The sequence below is a fragment of the Temnothorax americanus genome, unplaced genomic scaffold, assembly GCF_048541705.1.
Source record: "Temnothorax americanus isolate GAGA-0224 unplaced genomic scaffold, ASM4854170v1 Scaffold19, whole genome shotgun sequence".
Lineage (NCBI taxonomy): Eukaryota > Metazoa > Arthropoda > Insecta > Hymenoptera > Formicidae > Temnothorax > Temnothorax americanus.
This window is the reverse complement of record NW_027509329.1, coordinates 2,739,797-2,756,581: the sequence shown is the minus strand read 5'-3', so window position 1 is coordinate 2,756,581 and position 16,785 is coordinate 2,739,797. Positions and strand designations below refer to the sequence as shown.

The window sequence follows — 16,785 nt, the reverse complement described above, 5'->3', positions numbered from 1 at the left end:
TCGTAAACTTGTAAAATAATCTCGTGAGAACATGTTTTGCGTTGTAAAGGACAAAAGCGGCCGGCAACCAAAATCGAAAAAATGCTCTTGCTTAATGATTTAACAAATTTTCTTCTAAACCATTATAGACCGCAGTTCGTATCCGATTTAATATTCGACTGCAGTATCTCAAGCGTGATCGTTTAAACTTCATTCCAAAGCACTTCCGTAAAAACCCTTTATTATTCCAAACGTCTATTTTCATGCACGAGAATCCGTTCGAGAATGATCTATACATTTTCTTCAACGGGGGCTAGCTCTCATAAGTCGACCAGGAGCGTTTAACAACGTTATAACTTCGGTAACTAGGGCAAATTTGCCGGCAAAGGAGATTTCTACACGTCGTTCTACTTTCTCGCCGATAACAAATTAGCCAAGTTCAATATTTGACTTGGTAATGATTTCGGCATCGCTCGCATTACTTACATGGCCTATCCATATAGACACATAGCGTTCAGTGACAATTTACCTAGCTTGCAAGAAAATCAATCAAAATGAGTATTTATCAGTTCATGAACGAGACTATAATGAATTATAGTTTTAATACTCAAAGTTGATAATTTAACTCTTGTGCTTTTAATCTTAAAAATTGGAAAATTGTATTATGAATTTGTATTGAAAAGTCTTGTTGCAGCATCAAAAACACAAGAAGTTAATTAGATTGTTTTTTCTTTATTAACATTAAAATTTTTTGCTAAAATACTAAAATGTTCCGTATCTTTAATTAGTACAGAATTACTTGTCAATGATTTCTTCAATATTATATAAGCCATTTATTATTATATGAACCAAATGCAATGATTCCACGAATTAATATTAGCCGCTTATGACCATTATTGTCCTTTGTGAAATTTAATTGATTTCATATCCGGTATTGTTAACAGAGAAATCATATTTGTGTAATATTCAACACGAGTATTTATTTTTCATGCACGCGCGATTACATTATATGGAGGCTGATCAAAGGATGATTTAACTGTCAAATAATTAGAGGAGATCCGATAATTATAAGAAGATTATAGATTAAGAGAAAATGAGAGAGATGGTATTACAATCCTCTTATCCCACGTGCATTCCTTCGACTTCGATTAAAATCCAATTCTTCTTCGCCGCCTAACACGTCATTGCCGATAGATCAAATTCGTAACACCTTGGCGGTGACTTTGATGCCTCGAGAAAAATTTCTATTTTACCTCTCTCGCAGCCGCACCCTCGCTTTCTCACGTCACCCCGGCCGTTTAGCTCGATATCGCGTCCGACCTTTTTCCCATTTTCCACTAGACAATTCTTCCGCCTAGCCTTTCAATTTGAAATGCATCAGAAGAGTTCCAAACATTCCCGACTAAATCCGGAATCGTGTTGTCGTCGGTTAATTCTCGAGCGTGCTATTTTTCGCGCGTAACATCGCCTTTCCATTGTCAATTCCTCGTGTCATTTTTGAAATGAGATCAACCGCACGGAAAGAGCATTGATATTGATCCTCATGCGCATAATTGAATTTAACATTTTGCTTCAAAGTAGTAATATTTGATGTGATTAAAAGGCGACGTATTTCAAATTGAAATTTTTGAAATTGAAGTACTTGTGTCAGTCTCAAAATAAACACTTTTGACACAGACTTTTGATTAATAAAATTGATTATAACGTTAAAATTATTACAATGTCTCAATTAAGTTTATTTAACATAAAATATCTATTTGATATATCTAAAGTATGACATACACATATGTTATTTATATATTTATGTCAAGCTTTTTCGATAGAAATCACAACTACATAATAATTAGGCAATAAGCAATAGAATATATTCTTTAATATGGAAAAGTCAAAGTAAAGATATTTCCTCAACTACCGTTTGTCCGAGCGTCCTCTTTTCTCCCACTGTCGCTCAGCTAAATCGACCATCTGCGACAAGAAGCAGCCTGGCTTTCCTCGGATTTGAAATGCAGAGCAGTTTTCCTCGAGAATGAAAACCCACAGTGAGGTGGAAACGTCGTCTTGTCCAAGTCTAAGTCGCTCCGCCGGTTAATATCTTTGAGTCTTATCTTCTCGGAAATAAAATAAAACTTGCACCCACGATGTGGCTCATTGTCTCCTTAGTCGGCATCTTTATTCGCGGTTACCGTACCCATTCCTTTTTACCTCTAAATCAACTATTCCACCCCCCGAGTCATATTGGAAAGAGAATCCGTAATGCCACATTTAAAATCACAATCTGGATTTAACAAAAATCTTACAGCCTCGAAAATTATTCAAATGTTGGACGCACTTATAATTTGCTTTTCGGGGAAGATGGAAAACAATGAAGAAAAATATGAAATGCATTTCTAATATCGTAAAATTCAAATAAATTTCATTAAGAAAACATTTATTTATACGTTTGACATTAATAATTAAACAAAAAAAATAGAAAAAATAATAACAAGCACATATTATTTTCGCCTTTAAAAAAAAAAAATCGTATTATTAATTAGATTTTAAAATGTCATCTTTATAAAAACATAACAATTTTGATTACAATTTTTATTCTTCTCCCTATCAATCTTATTGAGTTATTTATAAATATAAATATATTTAACATATCGATAGAAATGCACATTTAAACTTGAAATTTTTTTGTTAGGTATATGCTACTCGCTAAATAATAATACAAACGAAGAGAAAAAAATGTTAACCACATTTAAAATATAAAAATTATGATCTTATGAGTCATTCCATCTTATTCATTTTGTCACTTTGAAACTTCCGTTAAATTTCTAAAATATGATTTATATAAAATTTTAGCATTTTGTTAGAAAATAAGATGATACTTGAAGAAACTATTTATTACACTGAGTTATGGTAGAACAAAATATAATTTAATATTTATCATTTAAAACTTAATCACAATTATGTGATTCTGAATTCTATTGCAAAAAATTGGACATAAGTACATAAATAACGTGTTTCATATTTCATATACTATAGAAAAAAAATACACGTTTCATATTGAATAAACTTAATTAAAAAGCGTTCGACATTATAATCAATATTATCAATTAGTCATAATTTATTTATCAAATTTTTTTTATTTTGGGAATTATATAAACACTAGTTTTGAAAATCTTATTTATTTATGTCGATCAAATTGGCTAATCTAATACCATTTTTCTAATAAAAAATCGATTTCATTACAGATAAGTATCCTATCGGTGAGAGAACAAAAAAAAAGGGCATTTCTCGTAGATCAACCTTTTGACTTTTATCTTTGCATGGATGAAAGAAAACGTGACGCTTCTAGTAGTTCATTGTCTTTTCAACTCATCTTTGCTTGTCTTTTCACCGTCCAGTCTTTCTCGTCTAATCTTTATCCAACGCTTTGTCGGCAGCTCTTTCCTAGGCGAAGCAACTTGGAAAAAGGAATTCAAATGAGCGACACGATGAAAGCCAAGTTACAGTGGCATGCTTGCAAATAAAAAAAATAGTGTTGAAGTCATCCTTTAAAACGAGAAGATTTGACCGAGTTTATCTTTGAAATCCGTTGCAATATTAAACATCTTTGTTTCATGTACGAGAGAGAGAGAGAGAGAGATTTTTGATTGATTGATTGATTGATTGAGCTTTATTAGCTTTCTCGGCTATTTACATAACTCGGTTTTTTCTTAAACTAGACATCACAGACGCGCGCTTCGCGCGCGCGCTATTTGGCTTTAATATTACACACAACTGTCAAAATATGCTATGACAGCCGCTCACGAAGTTAGCGCAGCAACAGAATCAATCAGCATCGCGGAAAAGAGCCAACAAAGCAATTCGTTACGAAGCTTTGCGATGCGTTATTCTAATTTTTTATAATCATAAAAATGAAAAAATTATAAACATTGTTTTGACTTTGGCCTTTCATCATCGAACTACCTTAAGTCCTCTACATGAGGTACACGTTTTTCCTTAAATTAAATCCTCTACATGAGGTATAATTAACTTCTTTATATTTATCTCTCTTTTTTTATTCATATTAAATCCTACTTTAAGCCATGCATGGTCCGTTATTTTATGTTTCTCATTCACTTGTTTCTTTCGCATACTCACATTTCCTACTATTTCTATCCTATCACATAAATGTTCTACCCTGTCAAAATCTACATTATCGATGTTAAATTCTTTATATTTATTTCTCTTTTTTTATTCATATTTTAAATTCCACTTTTAGCCATGCATGGTCCATTATTATAAGTTACTCATTCACTTGTCTCTTTAATTCCTTATTCGAAAAAATTAATTCTATCATCGCTCGACTATACCTATATTAAAGTCCCCTATCACTATACAGTCATACTTTATTATTAAATCTTCAACCGTATCCTCCAGATATCTCACAAAATCGCCATTTGACTCACTCGGCGAATGACACTCTACTGCTGTCACACCTTTAGACAAATTCTTTCGCAATCAACAGTTTCACACTATCTTTTTCTTATCACCTATCCTAAATTTAATATCATCCCTAACATATAACATTTACTCCTTCTGTATTTCTATTTTTAACATCACACCTAACTATACTATACCCCGGTACAAAACTGATATAATTTTTCCACTAGTCTTACTCTATCTATTGTATCAAACGCTTTGACCTCATGCACTATCATCACATTCTATAGTCAATCTAGTCTCGAATCGCAGGATTCACCTTCATAACCTCGAATCGCAGAAATCGCTCTTCATAACCTGATGTCGAATTTCATCCTTATGCGCCAGACAGCCTTGTGCCTCCGTATACCAGAGTAAGTCAGCTTCTTCCTGTGGTTGCTATATTGTATCTTCCCAGCTGGCTCTTTTTTCTCCTCCCCCAATACTTTCTTAAATGTCGGACATTCCGAATCCAGCGCCTCGTGTTCAACATTTATCTTCAAGTTGTATGTCTGATTCTTAAAGGTACAGTTTACACACCTCTTCGTTGTACATTCGTTTGCCTTATGATTTCCTGCACATTTATAGCATGTTTCCTGTCTCGTGCAATTCTTGGCAATATGATAATATCCCCAGCATTTAAAACATCTTCTAACACTAATGTAATTAAAGAGAAGAGAGACTAATGTAAGAGAGAGAGAGAGAGAGAGAGAGAGAGAGAGAGAGAGAGAGAGAGAGAGAGAGATACGTAAACGTGTTCGCTATGTCACAGTAACTCATGTTTCATGCATCAAAAAATACCATTTATATTATCCAACGAAAATATCTGCGGTGAATATTTCAAATTGACAAGTTATTTTCGTTGTATGGAAAATCTCTCTTTAAAACATGCTATAACAACATTTAGAATAAGGGCAAAGTTAAACGAACAATAATTTTACAAACTCAAAAAAATTTCTCTTTCCTCTGTAGCCCAGGAATATCTTTCTTTGTAATTCTTACGAGAAAAACGTTTCAACTCTTCGCTAACCACAAAATTTCAAAACCAGGCGCAGAATGTAGGTTCAACCGAATTGCCTCTTGAATACGCCAGAAATACGCGGGGATATACTCGAACCGAGCGGAGTTCGCCATACGCCGATGTAAGTAAAAACGCAGTGAAATGTTCAGGCGACCGAACCCGAGCACCCGAAGTGCAATCCCCGAGCTCAGCGGAATACGTTTGAAAAGCTGTTTTATTTGTTGCGTCGCGAAAAGCACACTCGCCCCCCTTTCCTCGCATTCAAAGTTTCGGCGGCGGCCTATATTTGGAAACCATCTCGTCGTCCTTCGATTTGAAGCCGCGGTAAGCGGTTAATCTTCAATTCTTATCTCCGTGATAGATACGACGGAACTCCGCACGGCGTGTACGCGATCCATTGTCTCTTCAGTCGCCGTCACCTTCGCGTCAGCCTTCTCTTCCAAGTCTTGTACAATCCCCCGCGGACCCGATTTTCTCAACATGCCCCGGAAAAAGGGTTTATACGACGGCGCGCGGGGGTTGAAACGTAAGAGCGTAAAAGGACATCGGGGGCCGGAGGAAAGGGGACGATAGAAATGAAGGGGTGGCCGCTGAAAACTATCTTCCGGATAATCGTATTACCCGCTGGCATTGTCTACGGCTAGCCAATTCGAAGTAATGAGACACAGTCGGTTGCGGAGAACAATCGGGCTTCCACCGGCGTGCAGGCGCCGCGACGTGCCTTCCTACCTTATATCCCCGTCTTCCTTCTCTCTACTCGTCATCCTTCCCATCCACCATCCACCATCCTTCCGCCCTTTTCCTTCCTCCCCCTCTTCCCACACCTGCAATGTTCTCCTTCACTCTCCTCTTTCGCGTCTGGTTCCTCCGTTACTATCTTCGCTTCGCCCTTCTGGTTTATAAGGAACACGTCAATCCTACGACCCGTCGTGCACGTTAAGTCTCATCCCATTCCGTTCTCATTCCCCGCCAACAATCGAGCTTCGGGCCGTCCGCGCGCATGAACGCCTCCTCTTTCTCACTTTACGGAATATTCATAATCTATGCTATCTTGAACGCGTTACGTAGAGATGAGATACACTAGCTGCATCGTGAGTGCATCAACAATAGTAGTGATTTAAATGGAACGATAAATCATAAAAATATTTAACAAAGAGTTTTAACAAAAAAACATTTAGTTAAAAATGTGTATTTGGGCCAAAGCACATATGACAGTCGTAGTCGTGGACGTAAGTAACGCATAAGCTTTGGCGTATCCTGATCTGTCAGGTCGGGGACTACGACCGTCGTATACATATATCGCTTACGCCATGTTATGTGCTTTGGCCCTTTATATCGTCTTATTATACGTGGATCACTGATAAATTGACAAAATTTCTTAAATTTTTCTCTAGGATAACTTTCTTTAAGATAACTGAAACACGCGAAATATATTTTTTTATTTCACAATACCGATGTAATAAGTCGAAGGAATATCCTGTTTTTCCCTCATCGCATTTTTCAATACTACCTCGTAAGAGACACGTCAATCCCGCGACCCATCGTATACGTTAAGTCTCTTATAAAAGCAACCACCTGAGGATAATTCCTCTCTTTGTTCCATTTTCCTTTTCCTCCTCGGTTTTCTTTTCTCTTTTACCATGCTTTCTACTACGTTTGTAAATCTCATTTCGTCATTCGAAGACATCTGTTTTGTAAAATAACGTTACAGTGCTTTTAGAACTTCGGTAGAACGCAATTAATTAATACGCGACAATTTTATTAAACTCCGCGTTTTCCAAAATTATTTCTCGCTGAGGTATTTACGTGCCACGCATATATCCGTCTCTCGCTGTTTCGTAATCAGTACGTTGATACCTGTTTTAGTTCGTAAACTCTCTCCCCAGCATACTCTCCCCTTATTTTCCTGGCTACTGATTTCATCCGAGGTGTCGCTGCCGCTAATTAAAGTACACGATAGAAATTCTGTCACTCTACGATCACGAGTCTTTTCTCACTGCGCAAACTACGCAGACCGTAGGTTCGTTGCTCCCGATACAGAGAGTAACATAATAAAATGTATTAATGAATAATGAGAATCGAAACATCAGATTTGTTAATAACATTTGACACGAGCAGAGAAAGGAAAACATATTCTGAAGGAATGGAATAACTATACTAATAAGAAACGACGTGTGTGCATAAAATGTATTTTGAATTAATTAATAAAATACGAAACGTAAATACCTGGCGTATTTGTAAAGTGCAATTACCATGATTTGTAAATTTACCGTTTTAATCAGCGCGAGTCGCTTTACCTTCTTCCAGATTTTATGTGCTCTAGCTAATAGAATTCCGTCGTATGGATCAAAGGAATTTTCCCCATAGTGTCGGTGATACTGGTGATAGGAGTTCTAGCCTGAGATTCCGTTGTAAAAGATGTTTGCCGTTTCGCCGAGCCATTATATCGAAGATTATTTTTCTTATCACGCACAAAGAGGGAAGGCAGAAGATGAGAAATACGGCGTGCGTGCTTAAACAAAATCGCCGGCTTCGGGATAGTAAATTGAAAGAGATTTATTCTGTAAAACTTCGATGAGACACCACTCTTTCGTTATCGAAGATTACGCCTGTCAGATCTCGTGTCTTAAAACAAGGCTAAATTTTTATCTCGACTAATATATATATAAAACTTTATATATATTAGCATATATATACCATAAAGTTTCTTATTTTAAAAAATTGTAATTCAGATTTGTGGAGCACTTAAAAATTCGTAGCGTCGCGCGCATACCTTTCAACGTGAAACTGTAAACGGGGCGAAAGCTTCGCGTAACATTTTCCGGGAGTGCAGGACCGTACGTCCATTTCGTAACTTTACGATTTACGATGTGCGGAACACGTAACACGTAAACTCGCGTTCGCGTATTCCCCGTGTTCGAGCGGGACGCAATATGATACGAACTCTGCCAACCAGAAACAGTGCGTGAGATTGGGGGGCGTAGAAAGGCTGATGCTACACGGCAAAATATGTAAATTGTGTTATGGGTGACGTGTGTCAATACATGATGTGTGGTACACGAAGATTTAAAAAAAAATACCATTTTTTTTAATATATATAGGACCGCGATTTCATTCGTGCACGAAGACACTTTTTAATTGAACGACATCATCTGTCACAATGTTTTTTTCATTTTTTAAAATTTATTCTCGTTTATTTACAATTCGTTTATTTTTGAAAAACAAATCAGAGAGTTACAAATGATAATTCTCATTCCACTTTTTATATAAAATTTTATATGTTATGTAGAATTTTGTATGGAATTTCTCGAATTACTTGTGCAAAATTTTATATTTTCATCATGCTTCAGAGAAAGATCTAAAATTTTCGTACATGTGAAAATATCGTTCGATTTTTGTCGCTTCCTCGGAGTAATCCCCAATAAAGCTGGGCTTTTCGGATATACATATAGTGACATTCGGTCGGAAAGTATCTCCGTCTGCAGCGCAAACGTATTGCCGCGCAACGTAATCTGGACCAGTTCTCCGTGAAAGAACATGAACATTAATTGCGAATAACGTTAATAACGGGGCCCTAAATTAGTGTCACCCGTTTAAATTTAACTGCCCCGTTGAAAACTGGTTTGGAATTGCTGTACGACTCCGCCTCTGGAATTCTATTGTAGTTTCTCTGTAATACACAAGCGCCGCGTTTGGTCTTTAACTTTACGACGTTCTTCCGGCTCGCTCATTACAATAAACACGCCGTTACGATGGACGCCTCAGAAGCCACTATAGTATAGTGGCTGGTACAGACTCCCGGCCTTAATATTCCCGACAAAGTGGCCGGGAACAATTTCGCGCGACTCTAACGCCGGTGACATATTGAAATGTGCGCGACTGCTTTCGCGTATAGCTTTGAAGCTTAATGGAAGATTCGTTAGCCATTAAAGCATTAAAGATATGCGAGTCTCGAAAAAGCATCGCAAGCTCTTACGTTCGCGCAGTAATTTTTCAATAATATAAAATATTAAATGGTATCAATTAAGCGTGTGCATTAAAAAAAATCTTTAATTAGCTTGTTATTTTATTACATGATACGCGATTTATTCACTTCATTGTACCTCGCGCATTTTAACTCAATTACCATTATTCGCGGCTTTGGCTTAGTTGGCTTCTGAAATCGGGCGTGTACGCGTTATACAATGATAACCGGATGAAATAAATAAAAATGGTGGAAGGTAATAAAGGCAAATTCCGCAAAACTGCACAGAACGCTGCCTGTGTGTAACGGGAGACATGTTATATTTCATACGTGAAAAACGTATATAGAGCACGTACATACATGGTATAATAAAAATCCTGACGAACCGAATGCTTGCATATCCGCGAACTGTACGAATATACGTCGCGTTTCCCCATCCTATTCATCGATATCCCCGCGGATCGGCAGTTGATATCAGGTAAGAAATTCACGTTCGGCCAGACACATCCATTTACGAGGTAAAATATAGCCTAGTAGCGCAGCGTGATGATTTTTCGAATGGCGTCGCCCCGCGACATCGGTGAGAGCCCAAGGGGTATATGTGCGCGCACGTACATAAAACGCGGATTTATGTATTATTATATTTACATATACGTATATGCGTTTTCGTCTTTGAAAACTCTCGTACGAACGGGCCACCCTCTCTCGCAGTGCCACGCAGTGCCTGTCTTCCCGTCGAATTGATCGACGGTGAGGGTACGACGGGTGGAAAACGAAAACGTGAACGTGTTTCGTGTTAACGTCGCCGCAAACACACTCGCAGATGGCGATCTACGTATCTCACGGCACGTAAATCCGATCCTCCTAACACGCGGGATGGGCGACCAAGGGCTGTTGCGAAGTTCTGTCGTGCATTTCTGATGGTTATCCATTTGGTATTGTAATCCAGACACCGGGACGAGAGCATGTACGCGATGATAATGGACGAATAATCGTCCAGTCCATCGACGTACCACCGCTAACACGATTTTCGAATTGCGCCTCGGACTATGCGATAACGAGCCGATGAAGCGACTACCAATTATCTTGTAATAAGCCTGAATTTTGCCTGCGAACAGAATAGGAACGTTGCCATCGAGCGTAACCGTTCTATCGTTCGCGATGTTTAGCAAATCGATGTATATATATATATATATATATATATATGTCAAAGCGGTAAAATCTTTAAAAAAATTGTTCGGCAAATCCTTCGCGCGCTAAATCTTTAAATGACGCCGCTCCCTTCAATCGTTATTATAAATAGAAATCGATAACTCTGAAAAATAGGAGACAGGTCAAGTGCGGTTCAGAGAAACGGTCGTGCTATCGAGCAGGATCAACTATCCCTGCAGTTCCATTCGTGCTTAGTTCCAAGGATTATAGGCGGAACACCTGACGTTCTCCCATCGGTCCGAACGAATCGAGAACCAAGCAGAAACAAACAAGAGAAGATAGAGGGGCAGGGGAGAGAGAGAGAAAGAGAGAGAGAAAAGATTTCACCCTAGCGTAGTTGAGTTCGAACAGGTAGCATCGACCCCTCCAATCCGGAATCCTTATTTCAAACGAGGACAAACAGGAGGAATCGCCGTGCAAAAACGAGACTCGTCGGTCACCGTACGCCGTTCGTCCGTGCGGACAAACGTATATAGGTACCCGAAGAATGGAGAAAGCCGATTGTGCAGAGAGCATCGCGACAGAAAAGTTTCCAAGCCGGATTTTCATTCGATAGTAACAAGGGGACAAAGTGGACCAGGTGACGCGGTGAACACCTCGCAGGGAGCTTTACAATATTCGTGTGAAACGTTAACGTGCGTATGGAATTAGCTCGACGAGTGTGTTCACCTGGTAAAACAATCGACTTGCACGAGACGTGATTTTCGAAATGCTGTTTTGCGTAATCGCTGTACAAACTGACGATAAAATTAAAAAATAAGACAAAATAATCCATTTTTTACGATTTAACGAAAAAACATCGCTGTTGCGCCCGACGTGGAAACAATAAGAACAAAGGAAAAACGTGTTAACGAGAAATATATTTGCGAGAGTTTTTGATAAAATAAAATTTGTCGAAAATGTTGCGAGAGTTTGCGATAAAATAAAAAATTCTTCGTAAAATGAATAATGCGTATTTGAACGCAATTGTATATTACAATAGTTCAAACTGCCTCAATACATCGTATATGCGGATCTAACGTTGCGAGACTATGGAGGCGCCGAGACTCGCACCCGCCAGTCCTGAAGGTGTCTTCGTGGCACTGACTGCGGCCGAGGTGTCCGGATTTCCGGCTGTCGTGTCCCCGGGTTCGCCAAATTGCACGCCACCTGGCAAGACGAATAGTTCGACGTGGAATGCGTCGCAATGAATCCACGAAACGCCTCGTATACCACCGACCTCGCGTCAGAGAGGATTCTCCTCCACCCGGGACAATGGGCGCGAAGGTTGTTACTTACTGGCCCGAGAGAAGCGCCGCACGAGCATTCAGACAAGTATGAGGTTGAATTATAGAAAACAGAGAGTAATATTTCGAGAGATTATATTTGAAAGGTGGTAGGCGGTTTAACGAACGAATTACCGGAAATCGTGTTTCCTCGACTATCGATCTGTCACAGGATCACTCGACGCTTTAAATATTTCGGCCAAAAAATCGAGTCACACATATTAACGTTGAGCATAATTTAACTAATCTTTTTATACACTTTCGTTGTAACCCATCGTGTCATTTTCATTCGCAAATTCTTTATATTTGCGAAATTATCCTTTCGTTGCTTTATTCTATTTCGTATAGCTAGCGCGAAAACGATATAAACGACAAATGGCGGCAACGCTTCTCTCGGGGTTTGCGTTATTCGACGTCGTTTATGACTCTGGTGCGTCGGCTTCCACTGTTTTCTATCGAACGTTTGACATGTGTTTCTTTTCTCTTATCTGCTCTATATTTGTGGATTGAAACAAAGCGCGAAGCGGAAGAATATTTGCGCAAACTGAAGGGAAAGATGGAGCGTGAGAATTCTATGAATACGTTTCCAAGTTAAAATGTCCATGCGATTTCTATGCGTCTCGCAGGTACGCCGGGTGTCCATCAGTATCCGCGGAGCGGTTACAAAATGCCCCTTGTCGCTACCGTAACGCAATAATCCGAGCACCATAAAAACTTCAAAAGTGTAAAAGCTATATCAGGTACGAAATTATCGTGCACACTTTTTAAATCTTCTTGAATTTAATCTTTTAATCTTCAATTTAATATGTGTACGTCATTTCTCTTGGAGCTATATGCTGACCGAGTAAATCGACAATCATTTTTACACCTCGTACATAAAAAGGACTCTGCACGATGCGCTTTATCCGTCTCATTGATTACATTGACTAATGTACTTTTCATTGCTTAATTAAAGTCAACCACATCACGGCTGACGTTATTAAAATACTTCCGCTGTAAATAGCGTCGTCTGACTTCGCAAACTATTCGGTTAAATCCTCGTGAAAACGTATCTCATAGCGATCCTTTGTCACTCCCGGCTGATGTCCTCGCTTTCCTAACACCGCAAAGCTCTCTTACCCACGAATTTTCGACCCCACGCTGTTGAAAGATCTATGAAGTTTTTAGTGGATTTCGCTGTAACGACGTACAGTAGATTTTGATAGAGGCACGCCTCTCTGAAGCCACCCAGAACCCTGCTTTCAAGCGAGCCACGACAATAACGCGACAATCGCAATGTTTATTGCCCGAGTTCCTGATTTTACCTTCGTGAGAAGAAATTCTTTTCCGCTCTCCCGGCCGGCTTAGCCCGATCGTTTACTTCTTGGGGGGTTTCTCTAAGAGGGTTCGCCGAGCCAACATAAACCGCGGAGCTGACAGGCATGCGAAAAGATTTAATCGACCATACGCGCGCTCACGTTCGATTGTACGCTGCTTGAGACCAATAAGAACAGGCTCGTACGCGAACGATTCTTCCCGTTCGCTGATTTATTGAGAACCGGAAGATACGTTTCCGCGCGTTTTCCTCGCCTCCCCTCGAACTATTCGTTATTCCGCATAAATGCCACTATATATGTCCGAAAATAAATCGCACGGCTGTAATGTTTCCTGGCACTCGTTGCATCGGAAGCATAAGGACGTAACAAGTGTAATCCTAATTGTAATTGATACACAATATAAATAGAAGTGATGTAATCTTTTCTTTCGATTTCGGGGGAAAAAGATCTGAAAAACTGGATGGATTTAATCTGTACGGTAAAACATAAACGTCGCTACTGTATATATATGTATATACAGGATTGATCTTTTCTTAATTGCAAATAAAATCGCGAGATAGATGGATCGCCGCTCGATCTCGTAGAACAAATTTATTCAGGGCGATTGATCCTCGCGCGCGGCAGTATAAAGTTTTCCAACGTCGGACGGAGCTTCGTTCGCGCGCGCCGCAGCTTTTTGTTGCCTAACGAAAACTTTAATGGAAAGATTACAACCGAATGACACAGTAAACGTAACGCGAATTGAAACGTGAATGAGATCGCTGAAAGCCTAATAAGTATAGTGATTGGATAATACCCCGGCGGCGATGCGCCTCGAGGCTTCGAGCCATTTGCCATTTATCCCCCAACTTCGCGAACAACGATTGCGACGACGACGTCGTAATTGCTGTTTACGTTCGTGATTCCTGCGGATACACTCCAACTTTAAAGAGTTCTCTCTAGCGGCGCAATAGTGCGCGATATCACGCGCTATTGTTTCTTTTGCTCCGCACTGTCTTTAAAAGGCATTGCATCGTGCAATGCGTCGTTGTCTTTATGGAGCGCCTCAGAAAAGCCTCGACCGCAGATCTAATGTATCCATAAACAAACGTTATTATCGCGTTTCAAATAGCTTAGTTATAAAATTGTTGTAATGAATATTTAATGTGTTAGCGCGAACAATAATTGCCAATCTATTCGGTTTTGAAAATTCAAGATAAATTCCGAACTAATTAATTAATTAACTTTCAAAAACGTGAATAAAAGTAATCGAGTATCACTGCAGAATTAATTTAATAATGAAGATTATATCCATGAAATTATTAGCTCATCTATTAAAGTGTCGGTCATGTTCCAGGATCATGCAACCAGTCCTTGGGGATGGAATCGGGTGACATACCGGATTCAGCTATCACTGCGTCCTCGTCGTATGTGACGAACGTCGGGCCGCGAAATGGCCGGTGAGCACATTACTTTTACGACCCCCACACCGCTTTCCGCAACGTTAAAGGATATTCCACGATTTTTTAATGTACTTGGGAGAAGGGTAGGTCCAATCGTTTATCCGGCCGCGAGTTTAACACACTGACATCATCCGCTATGGATATGCCATGCGTCATTTTTCGTCCCCCCTCGCGTCTAATCCCCTCCTATATTTTACGTAGCTGTCGCGCGCGTTCTGTTTATAACTCAACGATCCTATTCAATCTATATCTATCTATCTATCGCGAAAGTTTGCTTTTTCCGAGCAGTGACGATATTGATTTAACGCGCACCCGGATTTTAACTTATTCAAATCTAATTTCCTTGAAGTTACACGCCTAATACGCTTGTGACTATCAAATGCGCAATCCGATTACCGAGAAATAGCAATCAAGTTTTATAGAAGATACATCTCTGCGAAGCAGTCGCTGTTTGAAAGCGATACTTTCTAAATAAACTTACTGGAGAAAATTACAATAATAATGTCCGCGTATAACATACAATAAAATGCATTGTATTATACATATGGTCAATTTTATTTGTTTAATCGGCTCGTTCAATCGATAAAAACGGGTAAATTAAAAAAGGTGGAAATTAAATTTTTCATTTGCTATATACATAATAAATATTTGACGCCATTTAGCAGATTGGTTTTTTTTCCATTAAAGTAAAATAAAAATGTATTGCAATATTTATTGCGCAAGTTGAGCTGTATTGTCATCATAATTAAACAAAATTTGTACAATAAGTAAATTGAGAAATTGATCCTTTCACCAGATTACATTTCAGCGGCGGATAATTAAAACAGTGGTAAAGGTGATCATTGATCAGCCGTCAGATGCGCCTGATAAATGACTATCCGCCTGAAGGTTTAAATACGTCAATTCGTCGGTCTAAGAATAGCTTGTATATATACAACAACATATACACAAAAGTAGTTATTGTATAATCTCTGTATATTGTTCATGAATAGATGGAGAGATCGCGTATAATAAGATTATACTATAAATTCAATTATCCATAGATTCAATGTATTATTCATCGTCTAAAGTTTCGCAACACCAAATCTTTGAATATAATCTTTAACGAGACGAAAAATAGTTCAATGTTACACATAATAGCACGAGAAAGCGCCACATTCTACACGTTTGCGGCTCCACAATATTAATAGAGAGCTTTGTTCGTACTTAGTTGACACTTCTCACGCATACAAAGTTTCCATAAGAGCGCAATTTACTTAATAATATGAAATTTCTATCAGCCGCGGCTACACAAAACTTTTTCCTTTAACAATGGGAACAATGGGATTTGTATTGAAGTTACGTAAAAACTGTAAGATATGGTAAACGGATTAACGCGGCACGAACGCCGTCCCAGAAATCAATCGTCAGGTGGCCGGAAAAAGCGAGAATCTCTTGTCGATCTACGGTGAAGTTAACTTTGTTATTAAGTACGAGATGCCACTCGACCAGAAGCGATTGAGGTAGTAAGACTTTCATTAACGCCATTTAACACAAACGTAAATAATCGACGGAGGAAGAGAAAACGTGAGCGCGGAACCGCCCGGAGCGGCTCGGAGAAGTAGAAGCGCGAGTAAATCACGGGGGGGGGATTCACTGTTTAAGTACAACTTTTAAAAAGGTGGAAGTTCTTAAAACCTAGAAATGGTCTCGTGAATTGTTCTTCTTAGTTGAAAGGACAGTAACTGAATTGTACAATATAATTGGCAGACTTTTTTATGCTCGGGAAGACTCGGTAAAACGATAATTCCGCGGCATTTTCGAAATGAAAAGTCTAACGACTCTCTTATGCATTCTTCGTTTGCAAAGTACCGCGTACGATTCAGTAATTTCGCGCACTTTTAGCGGTCGTAAATTATGCGCCACAATTTTACGAAATTGTCGTCTCACAAATATCTCTCTCTTGCGAATAATTTATCTTTCTTAATCCGGACTATGTTAAACGAAACATAAATTATTCTATAATACTTAATCTGTTACCGTAACAGTCAATAAATCGTATTAATTGCACAGATTCAATTTATTATAATGAAAAAAAAATAACCCTTGTAGGTTAAAAAATATAAATTTTAAAAGATATAAAGTCTTTTTAGAAAAA

General features: G+C 38.7%; 1 protein-coding gene and 1 long non-coding RNA gene across 4 annotated transcripts in view; one reads left to right on the top strand and one right to left on the bottom strand.

Moving 5' to 3' along the window:
• LOC143896528 (uncharacterized) overlaps positions 1-16,785 on the bottom strand; it is a 201,236-nt gene that overhangs the window by 116,670 nt on the left and 67,781 nt on the right. The gene's annotated exons all lie outside the window — the stretch shown is intronic.
• The window catches only part of LOC143896526 (discoidin domain-containing receptor 2), a 116,117-nt gene that overhangs the window by 79,405 nt on the left and 19,927 nt on the right, over positions 1-16,785 (top strand). For all 3 annotated transcript variants that reach the window (XM_077404430.1, XM_077404431.1, XM_077404429.1), the window contains exon 3: positions 14,543-14,645. In XM_077404430.1, coding sequence (XP_077260556.1) covers positions 14,543-14,645 — 103 coding nt within the window. The remainder of the gene's footprint in view (positions 1-14,542; positions 14,646-16,785) is intronic.